At 40.6% G+C, this 19,289-nt stretch overlaps 1 protein-coding gene across 3 annotated transcripts; it reads left to right on the forward strand.

Moving 5' to 3' along the window:
* Positions 1-8: 8 nt before the first annotated feature.
* Positions 9-17,477, forward strand: AXIN2 (axin 2). 3 transcript variants are annotated; one of them, XM_083148206.1, is made up of 10 exons: positions 9-817; positions 4,380-4,520; positions 6,188-6,290; positions 8,473-8,613; positions 9,237-9,715; positions 10,040-10,153; positions 10,729-10,962; positions 12,121-12,195; positions 13,109-13,258; positions 15,241-17,477. In XM_083148206.1, exons 1-10 carry the CDS (start codon positions 9-11, stop codon positions 15,365-15,367), a joined length of 2,373 nt encoding a protein of 790 aa, XP_083004332.1. In that variant the 3' UTR covers positions 15,368-17,477. The 3 variants fall into 3 exon arrangements, with proteins under 3 accessions (XP_083004332.1, XP_083004333.1, XP_083004334.1); XM_083148207.1 differs by having other exon boundaries at positions 10,043-10,153; XM_083148208.1 differs by having other exon boundaries at positions 13,109-13,304; positions 15,241-15,377.
* The last annotated feature ends 1,812 nt before the right edge of the window (positions 17,478-19,289 follow it).

Below are 19,289 nucleotides of genomic sequence, written 5' to 3' on the forward strand. Positions count from 1 at the left end.
AAAGAGCCATGAGCAGTGCCTTGCTGATGACTCACCTTTCGGATGAGAACAGTAGCTTCAGGGAAGACGCCCCACGTCCGCCGGTGCCAGGAGAGGAAGGGCAGACATCATGCCAATTTACGACAAAAAGCCAAAGATCAAAGTCTATGTCACTTTCAGACAATCTTAGGAGAAACGAAGATGGTTTGGGGGAGCCGGAAGGCAGTGCCTCCCCAGATTCACCACTGGTCAGATGGACTAAGTCCTTGCATTCCTTACTGGGCGATCAGGATGGTGCCCATCTTTTTAGGACCTTCTTGGAGAGGGAAAAATGTGTGGATACCTTAGACTTCTGGTTTGCCTGCAATGGTTTCAGGCAGATGGACCTCAAGGATACCAAAACACTGAGGGTAGCCAAGGCTATCCACAAACGATATATTGAGAACTACAGTATTGTCTCAAAACAACTGAAACCCCCAACCAAAGTTTTCATAAGGGATTGCATTAAGAAGCAGCTGATTGACTCAACCATGTTTGACCAAGCTCAGGCTGAGATACAAGCAGTAATGGAGGACAATGCTTACCAGATGTTTTTGACCTCAGACATATACCTCGAGTACGTAAGGACTGGTGGAGAGAACACCATTTATTTCAACAATATTGGGCCAGGGAGCTTAAAACTGGTCAGTGGCTATCTACCGACCTTAAATGAAGAAGAGGAATTGAACTGTGTGGACCTAAAACACAAAAGTTTACCCTCTGTGGTGGGTCTATCTAGCAAATCCCTGAGGGCTACTGCAAATTCAAGAGCCAAGGAAACTGTGGATAACTGCTACAGGTAGGACTCAAGTGTTGTGTGTGTGTGTGTGTGTGTGTTTGTTTTGTGTTTCTTTCAACTTGTATCTACTGCTGTTTAGTGGAACTTCTGGAGATGGTCTGTAAATATGTAGGTGACACAGGGTAATTGGAAGTATACAATAGGTTTTAATTCCTTTTAGTGAACCATGTCTCTGTTATGAAATCTACACGTACATTTAAAAAGTCACAAACCAAGTAATATAACTTTAATATATGTATAGAACTTCATATTGAGATAAAATCAGCCAGTAGCCTTGGTGATCGGAACTCGACACTAATTCTCTTCCTGCCCAGATGTATCCCATCACCTGTCATGTGTCGTGTGTCTTCTTGAATTAATTTGTTCTGTGGTTTATGGGACTAAAGAGTTCTGAAGTCATCGCCATGCTTAATACCACTGTATAAAAAGGCAGGAGATGAGGACAATAAACACTAGTGAACAGATTACAAGCTTTGTTTACTTTGGTGATGACCAGAAGTTATTAATGTTGCTAATCCCTGTATAGTAATTTACTTTGCATTAGGAGCAGGCCATACTTATGACACACATTGAGACCAGTGTCCATTGCTCAGCACTGCAGTAGTAGGGTAACCTGAAATCTCCAGTCTCATCAGGTCCACACAGATGATACCCTGATGACCCCAGTTGAACCTTTCCTTGATACACAGTTGAGTGTAGGAGGTTGCCCTCTACTGGGAGCACAAAACTATCACTGACAGCGCCAGATATCACAGCGCTTCACTACACTCACCGGTGCACAGGACTTCACAATGTGTGTTGTCCAAAGAGCTTACATTCTATTAGACCATCAATCGAATTAATTGCTTTGTTATTGGATTAATCTCCACAATATCTCCCTTTGTATTTATTTACTTACAAAAAATGAATTTATTACAGCTACATTTCACTGATATTAAGAAGTCACATGCTGGCACATTACTCTGATGACATATTTACCCCTTTGCACTGTGGGTTCTGTTCTTGCCATGTTTCCCTTTATGAGCTACCTGTAAATCCACATTAACCCCTTTTGAGAGCGCGGATGTGTTCTAAACACATGGTTCACTAGTAATTGGAGACCTGGATCACATGTTGCCTTCCGCTATGTGGTCTGATGGCACTTCCACTTCAGTAGACCAGCATTGGCTGTAGATAGAATTATTTCTATGTTGTAGGTATTATCAACAGCTTCACTACAACTTTAACATTACATGGTCCACCTTGAATAAGGTCTCTGGCTTAAAAACAGCATTTTAACACTCACTCACTCACTCACTCACTCAAATCCTACGGATCTTAAGGAACTCTTTCCTGCTTGCCTAAAGGACAACATCCCATATGAACATTGTAGTGTCAACTATTTCCATAGAAACAACATATGACTTCATGTAATGAAAGTGACTTCTACAACATGTGACTTCATGTGATGAAAGTGACTTTTATGACTATGAATGGGTTAATGCATCAAAGCAAGAGGTTAATTCAAAGGAATGTCTTGTCTTTGAAGTGGGATGACTTGGAAGCCTATCATCCTTCTGATCTACATTTTAGATGCAACCATATAATAGATACAGTACAGTATGTAGTACTGCTCTATTACAATGCATGGGGTGGAGGGTGGGGGGAGCGCATAGATTTAAATGTTTAATCCTAACATCAAAGCTGTTCTTTTTAATCAGGTCAGAAGTGTAAAGTCCAGTTTCTGATTCTAATATAATGCAATATATCCCAACAATAGCATATAGTGTGTTCCTGTCACAAGCAGAGAAGAGAGGGTCTACTAGTGTTTACAGATCCTGTTCCCTAAATTGCTGTGAAGTCTGTCCTTATGCTGTAATCTACACTAAGTACTTGAATCACATTAACAATGGCTCTCTGCTGAAGCCAGGGATGAGGCCTAATATGCTGCCCTATTGACGTTCTTATTTTCCCGCTACACTAAGCTGGATCTGACAGGGCAATACTATTATATCATTTATCTAGTCAGTAAGTGGGAGCACATCATAGATTAGGATTGTATTCATTGAGACAAGTAACTTTGTAGTATATTTGTTTTCTATGGGTTTACATGTAATAACATTTCGACCAAAAATAACAGATGGATTGTATCTTCACTACTTCCTTATCATAATGACTTAGTCTAGAATTAGGTAATAAAGAGCCATGGAATTTCTCCTTAATTGTTTCTTAGAGGGAAATGAATCAAACCTGCGAGAGAGAGAGAGAAAGTGGCGAAGTTTCCCAATGCAACCAAGCAGCTTGTGACTTATTTTAAAACTGTTCTATGTAAATGACAATTACAAGCTGATTAATTGCTTTGCAAAACTTCGCTACGAGGCTTGATATATTCCCACGGGGTTCTATTTACTAAGCTTTGTAAAGAGATAAAGTGGACAGCGATAAAAGTACCAGCCAATCAGCTTCTAACAGGCTTGTTTGAAAAATGACAGTTATGAGTGTCTGTTTATCTCTCCCCAATGCTTAGTGAATACCTTGGTCACAAGAATTAACTCCAGTACTGTGTGAGTGCAGTAAGATTTAGGTATCTTTATGGAACAATAAAGTGTACATTTCTGAAAGCTTCTGTATCACAATGTGGCATTTAAACAATAAGCCCTATATTTCTATAATGTGTCTCTATGTAATACTCTATGATTTGCTTTCTTACATTGAATTTGTTTGAAGAAATAGAGCAAAGTGTTGTAAATGTTGGTTTGTCAATGAGCATACTAGATAACAAGCGGATATCATCTGTGAACGATCTTATTTAGGAATTGCATACTCCAGTCCAATGGAGCTGGAAACGTATTAGGGACATCCCCCTAAGAGATCTGATGGCACAATTACTAAACCAGTCACATAGATCACTACCTACACACAGGGTCAGGTTGGGAATCCTGAAAACATGAGCTTACAGGATATAGAATGTGTTGGGAAACAGAAGAGGTCTGGTTGCTTTGGGTTACAGCACATTTATCTGTAACAACCTGTGTAACCACTGGCAATGGATAATAGTGGTCTATTATATTATGCTGACTTAATGAAATATGTGCAAATGATGCTCCTGGTGGGTTTGATAGAATTTCTTTGTGAGAGTATTGATTGTAAACCTGAGACATTTAGACTGATTTAGTTATGGCTGATAAGGTGACCCGGATATATGATCTACACAGTAATATTAGCTGATGCCGACTTTGTAGGGCGATGTGTGACATTGTAAGGCGATCTGAATGCAATAAAAAAGTTTATTTATTTGTATCACCAGATACAAGCTCCAAAAAGTGATCAAGCGGAGAGTGATAAACAACCAGCCAATCAGCTCCTAACTGTCATGCTACAGGATGGGTTTGAAAAATTACAGGTTGGAGCTGATTGGCTGGTTGTTTACCACTCTCCACTTCATCACTTTTTAAAGCTTGATACGTCTGGCCCATGGAATGCTCTAGTGATTATTTCCTTGTATTTCGATTAACACCCACTTAGAAACAGACTGATATATGTGATGTATTCATTGATGTAGACTATACACTTCTTTTTCCAGGACGTACAAGAGGAACAATCCCATTAATCCGTACCATGTGAATTCTGGATACGTGTTTGCACCAGCCACCAGCGCCAATGAAAGCGAGATATCCAGTGATGCTATGACGGATGACTCCATGTCCATGACGGATAGCAGTGTGTAAGTAGTCACTGGGCTATTCTACATTAGTAAAAGCTAGTGTATTTAATATGCTGGATGCATGGCTGTGCAGCCCAGTTGCTGTGCTCACGAATGTTACAAATGTTTTGAAATAGTTGGAAGTTTATCCCAGATCTTTCCTTGACGTTGCTCAGCTAGTCGCAGTTCCTAGCTTAATCCTCCCAAACACGATCCTTTCCCCCACATTTTACACTTCAAAGAGTATCTATGTAAGGAGAAAACTCTGAGATCTGTCCTAAGTTACAGCGAATATAGAAATAAAACACAACATTATAGAGATGGATTATAGGGTCCAATTTTCAAGTTGGTTTATTCTTGATGGGAAAAGAAATTAAAATCTTATTTTTGTTTAAGAAGCTCTAGATTTCCCCCTCTAAACTACTAATTGCCTATATTTCAAAAGACTGTCAGTAGGTCACAGTCTCCTGATTAAACCAGCAGGGGGCGATACTGCGGCGCATCTACAAATCGGTGGTTTTGCATTTATTGCATCTTTAAGTAAAGTTGTGATTCCCATAGGCACCTTGCTATGCCATAATGTGCCGGGGCTGAGTAACGAGAGGTGAAACCATCATTGCATGTAAGGAAACACCTCGGTCTGGTAGAGATTTGCTGTATGAAGTTACAGTTTATTCAAGTCGGTTCTAAAGTTATATAGTCCATATTTGTCCACTGCTCCTGCAGTAAAGTACAGTAACTAGTCGCCATTCTGTAGTATTCTCTGTTCTTATATTCCCTACGTGCTCGAGTGTGAAGTGGAGAAATGGGAGAAATATGCTGTCCCTTTACTCCGATCCTTTATTTATGGGTGAAAGCCGGACACCAAGGAAACAGCACAGTGACATCAAACATTACCTTATCTTACAAACCAGGCTTTTGATGTTAACAAGATCACAGAGTGGTTGTGAAGCGCTTGCCAAATGAAGAAGGGACTGAATACATATGCAACTGAATCTGATTTCAAAGCTGCTGGAAAACTATTTTCAGTTTGAGTCACGGACTTGTGAGCTTCTGCTAATTGGCTTCCTCTCACCCTTCTGCAGCCAAAGTGTCCTGCAAAGGCATTCTGTAATCCTTTTTAACTTTAAAAGGGGTTACATATGTAGCGCTAGACTTTGGCCTACATAACCAATCACATCTTTATTTCTGTGGTCAAGTGCTACAGCCTGATGAGGACATGGTGATACTGTATTTTTTTATTTGCCATTCATATTTTCCCATAGTCATGTTGTTAATGAAAATGGCTTGGTCTTAAAGGTCAGAGCAAAGCATTGTCCGGCACACTCTGCCTGTGGAAAGTATCATCTGACTGTGAAAATGTGGATGTTTTGTAATTGCATTTTTATTATTCTGTCAATGTTGCTTGACTTAAAAGTATTGCAATTGCGCCCTCTAGCGGTGCCAGCAGCACATCTGTTGTCACACAATTCTGCACTAGGATTCCTATAGATCCAGTAACATTTATAGGCAAACACAGGGACAAAACCGATTTGATGCAAATTGATATTGTTTTGTATAATGATTTCATGCTATTATGCACTGCAGTATCATCATTAGGAACATATCTATGATTAATATACATTACCAGACTTGTATAGCGATTACTGCTGCTTGTCATTAATTTGTTCCGTGTCTTATTATGGCAGGGATGGCGTTCCTCCTTATCGTACTGGCAGCAAGAAACAACAGCAAAGGGATATGCATCGGAGTGTTAAAGCCAATGGGCTGGTCACTTTACCTCATTTTCCAGTAAGTTCTATTTTACTGCACATTGCTGATTATAGTGTCATGTATTCTGATGATAAGGGACGCCAGCATTCTAATGCATTCCACTTTGTTGGATAGAAGTTATCAAGAAATACATGTGGTACGGTTTTAGTTGAGACATCTGTAAAGTGGCGCAAATTGTCTGCATCCACTGTGTGTAATTGAAAGGAAGAGCCAACAGAATATTTTCTATGGTTTTCTGACCACTAGGTGGCACTGTTCTATTGTCGTTATGGTACATCTAAGCATGGTATAACACAAATAACCCCATAATGAGAATATGTTGTGCTGAGTATTTCTAGAAAAATAAAATGTCTCAAAAAGGCTGCTTTATCCGTAGTACTATAAATGGTAAATTAATCTGCCTTTTGGGATTGAGACCCTTATTCAGATCTGATCGCAGTACAAATTTGTTCTCAACATGGGCTAAACCATGTGCTCTGCAGGTGGGGCAGATGTAACATGTGCAGAGTGAGTTAAATTTGGGTGGGGTATGTTGAAACTGAAATCTAAATTGCAGTGTAAAAATAGTGCAGCCAGTATTTACCCTGCACAGACACAAAATAACTCACCCAAATCTAACTCTCTCTATACATGTTACATCTGCCCCACCTGCAGTGCACATGGTCACAGTAGTAATTAGCACAGCTACATCTTTGTGTATTGGTGTATTTAGTTGACATATATACCGGTCTCAATTGAAAAACGATGAATTGTCTATAGATTTAAGCTTTCAGCAGCACCCTCGTTACCTTTCTGTCTGTAATACCAGTCTAATTGCTGTGCACTCAAATGTAAAGTGCAATGACATACGCCAACACTATATTAATAAATGTAGGAAACTTCTGTAGTATTGCAGTGTTTGGTTATGAAAGCTGTTTCTGTGCTATTTATTGGACCTACTAATTAGTAGCTATATTATTCCTCCAGTGATAATTAGCTGGGTGATCGGTTATAGTGCATTGTTGGGTCGGTATGTTGCAGGCTTGTTTATTTGAGATGGATTGTTCCTCGGCGGAAGCTGATACTAAGTGGTGTTTTATAGATTGGTACAGTCAGTAGTAACCCCAAAAGTTGCACTATATGCAAATCCTGTAGAGGATACAAATACCTCAGCTGTCTTACGCCTTGTGTTTTTTGTTTTGGGGGTTTTCGTTTTGCAGCACAACACTTTAGTAAAACATAGCTCCACCTGAGTGTTGTGCTAAAAACCCTAAATTAAGTACTGTAACAAAGTTCAACTGCTTGCTATCTGCCAAGAGATCTGGGTAAGTGGTAAAGAGGGAACATTGTAGGGAGCCCACATTTTTTCCTTCTGTGATGGAAGAGAAATTGTTGGTGAAGCGTTTATATGATTTATGGCCATTGGTACCAGAAACATCTTATTTAATTAACCTACAATAGATCATACATTATTATCTATCTGAGGCACTAATTATTTGCCAACCCTTTCCAAGTCCAGCTTTGCTCTAAGTTTTGGCCTCTGATATAGTATTGGTTGCCTAATTGCCTGCCTCAGTCTGACTCTCTCTGTACCTGGGGTCCATTTACTGACTATCTCCTTATGCGTTTCATTCTTTATGGTGTATGTATGTTGGTAGCTCTCTTTGCCTGCATATTTGCCCCTTTCTTGAATGTCTCTTATATTTGGGTGCCTCTAGCTTTTAGAGCACCTCTCTCCTCACGTTTTGTACATCTTTCCCTTTATGCTCATTTGTCTCTCTGGCTGTAGCTCTCACTTTTTTCCTCTTCATTTATCTATTGGCCTTATTGTGGTCCTGTCTCCCCGCCTGTCTCTTCCTCTCGCTGTCTCTATCTCAGTCTCATCCGCCTCTCTTTTCTCAGCCGTCCCCTCCCCTCTCCCGGATTTTTTTTGATGTTTGACAAGTGTCTTTGAAGATTTGCAACTACAGAGCAGCTCCTGATAGGCTGGTTGTAGTACAGAGGGAACAAGCGGGGTTCCTCAGAGTGTAACCAACTGCTAGTGCCGTAGGCAAGGGCTGCCGGGCAGGATGCCTCTCCGTGAAGCCACCGCTCCGGCTGATAAATATCCAGAGCAGTCACAGAACTGCTATGCTTTTCTCTACCTCTCTTGGAGATGCAACGGAACGGACACAGCTCCTACTAAACCATGGCTCTCTTCTCTTCCTCCTGGTCTCCGTAGAGAACGCACCGGCTTCCCAGAGAGATGACCCCCATAGAACCGTCAGTGTTCGCGGCTGAGCTCATTTCCCGGCTAGAGAAGGTTAAACAGGAACAAGAGACTATGCATACATTGGAAGCAAGACTGCAGCAGATCAAAGAGGTATGAGACGCCAGTCCGACCCTCCTGCTCCGCAGGTTCTCTCTGCTTGCAGGGACTTGTGTTCTCTTCCAGAACCTGCATTAGCTAATCATTCCCAGTATTTGGCACACTGTTTGCCAAATATACAGATTACCGTAAATGTTACTGTACCTTCCTCTGCAAAATAGTAAATGCTATATTCTGTTAGCTGCAAGATTGGATTGTACACTAGATACATAGTCTATCCACCCAGTCCATAGCCTTATGTAGCCATTATCCAGCCCAGTCTATAGCCTAATGTAGCCATTATCCTCCCACTTCGTCATACACCTGAATGCTTTGGAATATGTTAATGATATTATCATTTAACTTTGTATCATATATGAAGAAAATATTATATAATGATATAATCTGTGTATAGCGTGAGCTTAATTTTTGTGCCTTTTTATGTTAGTAGTTTGATAACAAATGCCAATGTGAACTGTTTCTTTTCTGGATCTAGAGAATGAATGATTAAGTGTTTAATGGTTAATTAGACCACATTAAGAAAGGGGTTAGTGTCTTTATAGCTCTGTGTTTTGCCTATCAAGCCCTTGTCATGAGTCCAGGGAGCAGTTTTGAGATGTTATTTTATCTACTTTTAGGAAGAAGAAAAAGAGGAATGTGAGGTTCCAGCTTGCTTTCAGCCAACCCATGATCTCTCAGCCCCCCCTCATCAGCCGCCTGTTCAAGCATCATCAGGGTCTTGTGAAGATGACCCTCAAGCCATCTTAGATGACCATTTATCCAGAGTTCTCAAGACACCTGGTTGTCAGTCTCCCGGTGTAGGAAGAGCGCGTTCCCCTGACCGTTCTCGTGTTCTGAGGCCTGCATTGCTGCCAGTTGCGCCTACAGCCTGCCCTATGTTCACCAAGAGTTTTGTCACAAAACAGACCACCAAACACGTCCACCACCATTATATCCATCACCATACTGTGCCAAAGACTAAAGAAGAGATCGAGGCAGAGGCTGCTCGCAGGGTGCAGTGTTTATGTACCGGTTCTGCAGATTATTGCTGCTATCTGAAAACCAGGACACATTGCAAGGGCATGGACCTGTCACTATTACATATGGACAACGCAGGGTAAGTAGTCTTGTATGTCCATTGCTTGTGACATGTATATGGCTTGGGAAGAAACGGTATTGAACCGTAGAGAGAGATAAACTACCAGCCAACAAAGTTCATGTTACGGTCTGTGTTTGAATAATGGCAGTTATGAGCTGATTGGTTGGTTCTTTATCTCTCCAAAGTTTGAACCATCTCTTATTGTATAATGGTCCCCTGGGTTTATTGATAATTATATGCCTAGCTTCCCCATGAACTATTGCCCTATTAGCACTTTCTGTTTCTCTTTTGGTTAGAATTCACATTTATTCTGACATTTTTTTTTGTTTTCTTTTAATGAAGCAGTCGGGCAGGAACCATTGTATACCAGCTCCCAGCAGAAGAACACTTACAGGCAACCTGGCAGAAGGTGGTAGAGAGTGAGAGTGAGAGACAGAGCAAGCACAGATCTCACAGGTATAACATACAGTTAATATGAGCTGGTCTTTGGAGTGATTGTATTATAAAAGTTCCAGTTCCACTAGAAACCACAGCAATATTGTCATATGGTCAGGCCTAAAGCCTGGTTAGCAGTATCCAGACAGAAATGCCACCACCCTATTAGTGTTATCGAAGATGACTAATTGGTGAATTGTTTAACAGATATATGGATTTAATTGATGGGGTTAAATCAGGTATGGCCAAACTATGGCCCTCTAGCCCCATCATGCCTTGCCACAGTTTTGCTATTATGGAATGCTAAAACTATGGCAAGGCATGCTGGGATATTTAGTTTCACAACAGCTGTAGGGCCACAGTTTGGCCATGCCTGGGTTAAATAAATTCTATTGTAGAGCTCAGCCTTATTTCACATATAAAGATCTATTCCGATTAAAGTACCAGAAACGGTTTGCAGAAAGTCACATGACAGAGACTGCTCTCCCACCTAACACTGATGTGCTTTGTATTTTGTTGTGTGCGTATGTGTATAATAGCATATATATATTAGCACATGTGTATGCCATCTAACCCTTGTGGATCCATGTATTTAGTGCCCAGAACACAAAGAGGAATGTGTCTTGTGAAACCACTCGAGCCTCGTCGGCAGAGCGCCCTGTTCGTCATCATCAATGGATTGCTCCCAATGGTCACCTTCGGAACCAGCAACTCTCCCATCCACTTGCACAGGAAGCATCGGTGGCCACAATGGCACCCTCCAGCACTCTCGCACAACTAGAGGAAGCCTGCAGAAGGCTGGCAGAGGTTTCTAGACCTCCAAAGCAAAGGTAAATACCTACCTTAATGAGATTGCACCAGAAATTGTGGCTCTGGCTGTAATTTTCTATGGTGCCTCAACATTGTAAATAGCACTGTTGGGTCTAATCACAGGCCTGTGCTTGTGTTGGCATCCATCCTTATGCTTCATCCTTAGACTGTCCAAGAATGACTATACTTTCATGTTGATAGGCTTTACTGTGTCAGGGACTATTGTGAATATACATTCTTGTGTTACAAAGCAACATGTTTCATGTTGGTGCTGCATCCCCATGTAGACAGGAGTCCTGCAGTTCTGTTAGTCTCACAAGCATGTGTGACAACCTCTGTTGAACAAAGGGATTTGGGAGTAAAGATGATCAATTGAATATCTTTGAATAAAAAGGATGTAAGTTTATGATTACTTGTCCTATAAGCTATGTATTGACATGCAGACGATTAAGCCCCCTACAGTCAGTAACACCCACCTTCTTCCTGTGAGGGATAGTGCTATGGTTTATGGAAATCCTCCATGCTGCATGTATGTGGACGGCATAAGCAGCGCAGTGTTCTAATAGCGGTGGTGGGCATATAAAAATCTTACAGCGTCCTTGGGCATTTCTGTAGAAGGTGAGAAATGCAGGTAATGCGCCCACTTCAGGGGCTCACCACCCATCCCCCGATCTATTTGCCCACTATAGTGTTCTGCCCCCTACAGCTCTTTCCTCTGCTCCTGTCTACGCCAGGCCTGAGCTATAGAGGTATCCAGCTGTCCGCACTACCTGCTGCTAGAAAAATTCAAGACATGAAACACACAGCTTGAGGTTCTTCTTTCACTTTGTGTGTTTTCCCATCTGCTCAGCAACTTTTTATTTGTTTAATTAATTACTGTTTTTGCAGAGACTGCTTACATGAAAACAGTGTTTGATATATCATTTCCTTAGCAATAGTTAACCCCTTCCATGCTGCAAATTGTAACATCCTCCCATATTCGCTGGAGTGGATTAAACGTAGTTTGTGTCCACTGGTTCCAATTCCATGCTGATTGGCCCCACATAATCCTGTTGTACCCCTACTCTTGTTTGCCAGCCTGGCACTTGGGTGCTGAAGCTGCTTTCATGTTTGCATACCCTGTGTTTATACTTCCAATTTGTGTTAAATGATTTTTGTATCCTCCTTGTGTATTCCAGGTGCCCATCATCAAGCCACCAGCGGAGTCACTCGGTGCCCTGCCAGTCTGGGTCTGTCACCCCCATATCGGAAGAGTAAGTACCACTGTATGACAGCTGACAGCCAGCAAACATGAACTGTACAAATACCCTGTGACAAATAGCATGACTCAGTCCTCACAGGAGTTATTTCCCTGTTACTTGCACCACTGACCATAAAGCCGAAGTAGTTTTCTCCAACTATAGTAGCACCACAAGCACCAGCATATGCTGCTAGCCTGCTACCTTCACTTTATAGCTTATAATAATAAGCAGGCTATAATGTTGGGAGGACCCAGAAAGACTTATGCATGCAGAGAAAGAGTTAAACCTCGGCTCCCGGATGAGTCTAATTACAGGGCCCCGGTTTCTTTTAACAAGGATTTCAGCTACAGAGGGGCCTAAAAGTGACCTGAATAATTAAAGCCGGCTCTTCACTGCCCTCTTCATCTTAAGGAAGCCGTTAGCTTTGAAGTCCAGCCATAAGGCACCTGTCTGCAGCCTTTCATTTTTAATTGGCTGACCCCTAGACCCCCAGCTGTCTTGCAAAGCAGATTTTTTTTTTTTTTTTTAATTCTATGTTTGTAGAGCTGAAAATAGGGTGTACTGTAGCCCGTCCATTGATAACCAGAATACATTCTCCAGCAGGAATCCTATCATGATATCATACAACATTTCTTACTACCAACAAGAGCTAGTTCTAGTCATCATGGTACATGTCATTTACATATTCCTAGATTTATGTTTTCTTTTCATGACAGGAGTTTCGATGTTTACTATTGTATACAACAGTATTATATAGCTCCCATAGGCTTTGTGCACTGTCTTATCAACATGGAGACCCCACAGCTTGCTACCCAGGCTAGGTGGGAATTTGGGGTTGTAGATTAAACATAGACAAGGACTATATGTTTTAGTTTGTACCCCAAATGTTTAAATAATACATTTCCTTTTTTTTATTTTGGTCCAGCCTTAAGGAACCAAAGAGGCTGCAAAGTGGCGAACTGACAGTCACGTACTTTTTCTGTGGTGAAGAAATTCCATACAGGAGAATGCTGAAATCGCACAGCCTGACACTGGGGCACTTCAAAGAGCAGCTGAGCAAAAAAGGCAATTATAGGTACGAGGCAAGAACTATACCGGTATAAGGATTTCTCCCTGACAGTGTGAGTCCAATATTCCCAACGGTGCTGTATGTCAATCACCCACCCACCATTAATAGGTTATGCCTCCATATCCATTACCAGATTTACAGGTTTCTAGGAAGCTTGATGATGTGTCGCCTCCTGTGTGTTTATAGAGTAGCAAAACATTTTTAGATCTGGACAGAAATTGCTTTAAAAAACTTGTCGTTCTCCCTGTTGCCTACTGTGTATGTGTGCGTATTATTTTTATATATATAATCTTTCTGTTTATATGCTCACCAGCCTCTATTGCAGGGCTGGGCAACACCGGCCCTCCAGATGTTAGTGAACTACAGATCCCAGGATGCTTTGCATTAGTTTTGCTATGTGGCCATGCTGAAACTGATGCAAGGCATGTTGGGATGTGTAGTTCATCAACATCTGGAGGGCCGGTGTTGCCCAGCCCTGCTCTATAGGGTAAATGTAATTGCCTGTGAGTTGTAAGCACTAGTGAGCTTTCATTTGTTTTATAGGCTAGATCATTGGTTCCCAAACTTTTTTGAAAAACGGCACCCTGAAGTATCAGAATTTCACTCGACCCCTAGTCCAAAAGTTTCTTATAGAGAAATGTATATTTCTACAAAAAAATATTTAATGAAGTAAATTGTGTTGAGATGTCATCCTTAGGTTTAATGTGGGGGTGAGTGATATGATTCAATTCTGTGCGCCCACATATTTTATGTTCGGCAGCCATCAGCACTGTAAGTGTGCCAAGGGCACCCCAGGGTGCCACGGCAGACAGTTTGGGAACCACTGGGCTAGACTTAAAGCAGAAATAATACAAGAAGTACAGTAATGCTGGCCACACATCAGACCATCCTCCAACCATCCAACTAGTTGTTTGGATGGAATAAAAATATGGTACTAGTTGGGAGCAAAAGACAATCAGAAATGTGCTCACAAACCCAGGAAATGGACAAAAACATCCAGTCAAATTGTTTAAATCAAACAGGTTCAACTATAGTACCGTGTCTGAGAGACAGTTTTTGTCCATTTCCAGATTTTGGGAGCAAATTTCTGAAGTAAATATCACATTTGCTCCCATCCAGTACCATATTAGTTGGATAGTTGGAGGAAAGTTTGTCTGATGTGTGGCCAGCATGAGGCAAAGTTGGTTTTGTCCTTTACATGATTGCCGCTCTCTGTCTAGTTGCTGTTACCAACAACTCACAGGTGTCTGCATTGTGTAGGCTATTGCAGTCCCCTTATACTGTACCTCACTTTCTCTAGATCTCCTCTCCTTGGTCTTCTATTCGTGTTCATATTGCGTCAATCTATGCAGGGAAATCTGCTTTTGGGAAAGGACACTGTCCCCACTACTGTCAGTATATGACATTCAGTTGTCCTTTGTAGCATATAACATGCCTCTTCTGGCCACATCTGCTTTCAGCTCATTTTGCCTTTTAATGCTCAACGCAGTAAAAAATGTCTCTGATCATAGTTCACATTTTTCATTCCCTACAAGCACAGAATGTCCTTATCCTCGCTAATTAGTAATTATTTTTAAAAAGGGAAAGCTACCTGGTGCAGCATATCTCCAAGTATTACAGATTGTGACTACCAACCCCAGGGTTGTCCTATGTGTCGCTGCATAAACCTAATGTGATGCCACGCTGGCATACTAACTTTGTATCGTGTGATTGGTCCCTTTAGAAAACCAGACAAACCCAGAACATGTCATGTCCAAGATCTTCATTTTTTTAGTCTCTTTTTATTTTTCACCCAAATTTTCCATTGAGAAGAAAACGTTGCTGCACTTGTTGGTTTCTGTGCTCAGAGTGAATATTTCTGTCAGGAATGTACAAGGTTTTGCAGAATGGCTATAATTATACTATGCATCATAATAAATTCTGTAGATTAATTCGATTTCAAATGAATTACTTCTTTTCCCCTCATTGTAGTTTACTTTTAATTACAGATATTACTTCAAGAAATCCAGCCATGAATTTGATTGTGGTGCAGTATTTGAGGAGATCTGCGATGATGAAACTATTCTGCCTACTTATGAGGGGAGAGTACTTGGTAAAGTGGAGCGTATTGACTGAACCGTTACCAAGGACCCAAATCATGTTTCTTATGTTAATATACAGAATCTCTGGCCTGACATAAGCTTCACCTCACAGGCTCACGAAGACACTAGGCATTGGCTACCTGCCCTGTGAGAGGATGAGACTATGGCACCAGTGATCTCTGAAACCTTATGAACATTTGCACTCCACTTGTGTCCCAGCATGAGGAAGTCAAGCCTACTAAATTGCCAATTCAGGCCCGTCCTATAAGAAAACACTTTTTTGAATAAAGGAAGTGAGTGGAGACTGTGGAGAAAAGATATTCCGCCAATGTACGAGATAATATGTACTTTCGGGCTATTTATTATAAAGGAAGTGAGTACCACTATTGACTGCAGATTGTATCAGCCTTCAATACATAATATATGACCTCCTGGAGAACCAACACGTCTAGACTCGGAAGACTAGCATAATGTACCTTTTGATATTTATTGAACTGTAGGTGCTTGCTCTGGTCTGTGCTGCTTTATTGATTAGGGGAAGAGACTGATGTGTTTGTATGTTCTGAATTAAGCTAACCAGTGTACTCTGCTACTTCATATTGATCGGCAAAGTGATTGGACTTTTGCAGGACTCAGAAGTGAAAAATGGTCCGACCGCACCGAAGCATACTGCGGGGATCTTCATGCTGCTTGTACAACTTTGGCAAATTGTTTCTGCACTTGCCATGGTGTTGTGGTGCCTTTTTGTTTGATTGTTGTACGGATGTTTTCAATATTTATTTTTGTAGAGTTACTACCCCCTCCCTCTCCCCCCCCCCCCCCCATCTTAAGTGTATTTGAATATTAAAATATTCTAATTTATTCATATGCCATTTTCCATATACCATGCGGAAAGCATTAGGAGATATCACTAATTAGATTTGTTTAAATAAGAGAAATCTTATTGCAGAACCATTTGCTAACTACTGTGATCCCTGACATTCTAAATATTGATTTGTAACGTGTTCTGAATGTTTTAGTATATTTGTTAGCCATGCGGTCTGGCCACAGGCCGGTTTCATGGAATATCCTGTTTAATCGCTATATTTGTGCTGTCAGCGATATTGCTGCCATGCCCGTGGTTACGGATATCCTGAAACTCTGACCTGCTGGGACATGACATGGCTCGCTGCAGACACCTAACATTGGAGGCCTGGTTTTCCTTTATTATAAAGGGCAAGCTTATAAACCACAAGTCTAAGTCTATAAAGCGAAGCATCTGCATATATTTAATTTCTAATCATCCCATTTTATAGGATTGTAGTATAGAATACAATATCCACTGGTAAAGCTCTGTATTCTGCCATACTTCCACAATGCGATTTGCCTCGGTACATGTAATCACCACCTGGAAGTATTTGTGTATTCCTATAAAATGGGATGACTGCGTATTAAGAAATTTAAATCCAAATATTATGCAATGAATGAAATCAAATCCCTTTTTTTTTACAACAGATGTCATAATATTCTGATTGCTGTTCAAATCTTTAGGTTTTAATCCCACAAAGCGCATTATTACATATGCCTCAAATCTCCTCCTTGTAACTTCTATGGTAGTATAGGAGCTACGCGCATCTTCCAGAATAGACTATGCGTTCTACAGCGCTGTGACGCCAATAGGCTGATCGGTATCGCTGGCATATTTCACAGCACTTCATTGAGAAGGAAACAATGTCTGTTTATTGTCACATGTCTGACCCTGTCTAAATATTTGCATTTTTGGGTTATAAATTAATCCATTGTTAGTTTGTCTTGTAATTACTCTGTATGATATCGGTGTACATATTGTAAGTAATGTATGGTAAAATTACACTATATATAGTGTTAAATTAAGTACAGTACCTGTGCCTATATGGTGAGAAATCACTTATATCACCCTAATATATAGGGTCCAAGCCTTCCCTTGTGTTTAAGGGGTCAGTGTATATCTTTATGCCTTTTTAATATGTAATTGTACTTATGACTTTTTGGCATCTTGATCAACTTATACTTCTGTAAATTATGCATTATAAAGAGTTTCATTTAAAGAAAAGATTACATGGTACAATAATTATTGTAATTAAGAGATGTAGCATTTATTAAAATTTTTATATTTTTCAAATGAATCTGTGTAACAGCTGCTTGATTTGTAGATTTCCTTTGTATTTGCTTTTTAGATATTTGCAAATGAATGTGATTTACAGGTTTGGTCTCCCATAACCCATAATGCTTGGGACCGGAAGCATTTTGGATATCTAATTTTTGCTTCCCTTATCTTGGAGACGGAACCCAAGTTTACGTACAGAATGCATTTAGGTTTCATATAATCACCTTATCCACCTAGCCTGCAGGTCATTTTATACAATATTTTTAATAATTTTGTTCATTTAGCAAAGTTTGTGGACATTGAGCCAACAAAGAGCAAAGGTTTCACAATCAAAACATGTTGGCTCTTGGAATATTTAAAATATGGTATTTTTTGATATGGGATACTCAACCTATAATATAAAGAGCGACACCATGTTTCACTTCTCTTATAGACTCTGGCACAGATTTACTAAGCTTCAAAAAGTGATAAAGTGGAGAGTAAGAAACTACAAGCCAACCAGCTCCTATTACTTTTAAAATACTTTTAATATAACAAAATTAATATTCCAGAGCTACAAATGGTCCTAATGTTAGAACTTTTTATCAGTACCCTACATCCTGTGCTTGTTTGACGGCTCTTTTCTGATGACTAGAGCTAGATTTGACTGCATTGTAGGAGGCTTGTATACAGCAGTAATAAGATTTGACTTGTTTCACATTACCAATATTTGACTTGGTTCACATCTAGATTAACAATTGCATATAATAATTACACAACCACTAGCCAATAGTGTAGAGATAGCACAGATATGTAACAGTGTTAGTAGTAAATGCTAAAGTTGTATTCAGTATTTCTACACAGTGAAAATGGGTAATGAAGTGTTTCCTACATGAGGGTATAGGTATAGGACCTCATTTAATAACAATGCTTATTACCAGCAGCACATTTTGTTTAGTATCACAGTCTTTGGTATTTGGCATTACTTACCCCTCCGGCGAGATCCAGCGAATTCCCCCACCTCAACGCGTCCTTTGCTTTGTCGTCGGTAGAATACCGCTGGCAGCCATAGGCTTTTATGTCTTGCGCATGAGCAATGACCAGTAACTTTTTGCCCATTGGGGACCTGGAAGGCTTTCTTAAAGCCGGTAGCAAATACGGAAAGAAGGACAGGATAAAGCAAATGATAAAGGGGATATGTTTTGTTTTCAAATGGGGACCGTAGTGTCGTGCAAAATTAGCATTTTCTAAATAAATAAAATATAATGAAATAAATACAGCAGCATTAGCAGAGTATATGGACCATGTAGTTCTTATCTACCTTCAAAATGATATGTTTCTAAATTTAAAATCTACTTTTATAGAGGCATCCTTCCTCATCTAGCCTCCGTAATTAATGAGTATCATCACTTTGGGACATATTCGGACCTGTTGGCAAGGCTGCAATTTTGGGTTGGGTTTGTAATTCACACTGATATCTATATTGCAGTGTAAAAATAAAGCAGCCATTATTTACCCGGCACAGAAACAAAATACCACCCAAATGTAACTCTCTCTGCACATGTTACATCAGCCCCACCTGCAGTGCTGCATGGTTTTATCCATTTGAGAGAGAACTTGCTTTTGCGAGTGAACCAGAATCAGGCCCTGATTCTTACTCTTCCTGTGTAGTTAGTTTTGTTTGTTGTCCATGTCGGGGGAATTTATCAATTTTAAGGGCGCAGGGACAGGGCTCTGAAAGGAGCCCGTCCCTGCGAAGCCCTAACCCGGAAGCCGGGGGGTCAGCGCATGTGCGGTTATGCGCTGACCCCCGCCGACCCCTCTTACTGCACTGCCCTGCTCGGGCAGTGCG

This window comes from Crinia signifera, chromosome 6 (assembly GCF_055691185.1).
Source record: "Crinia signifera chromosome 6, ASM5569118v1, whole genome shotgun sequence".
NCBI classification, from domain to species: Eukaryota; Metazoa; Chordata; class Amphibia; order Anura; family Myobatrachidae; genus Crinia; species Crinia signifera.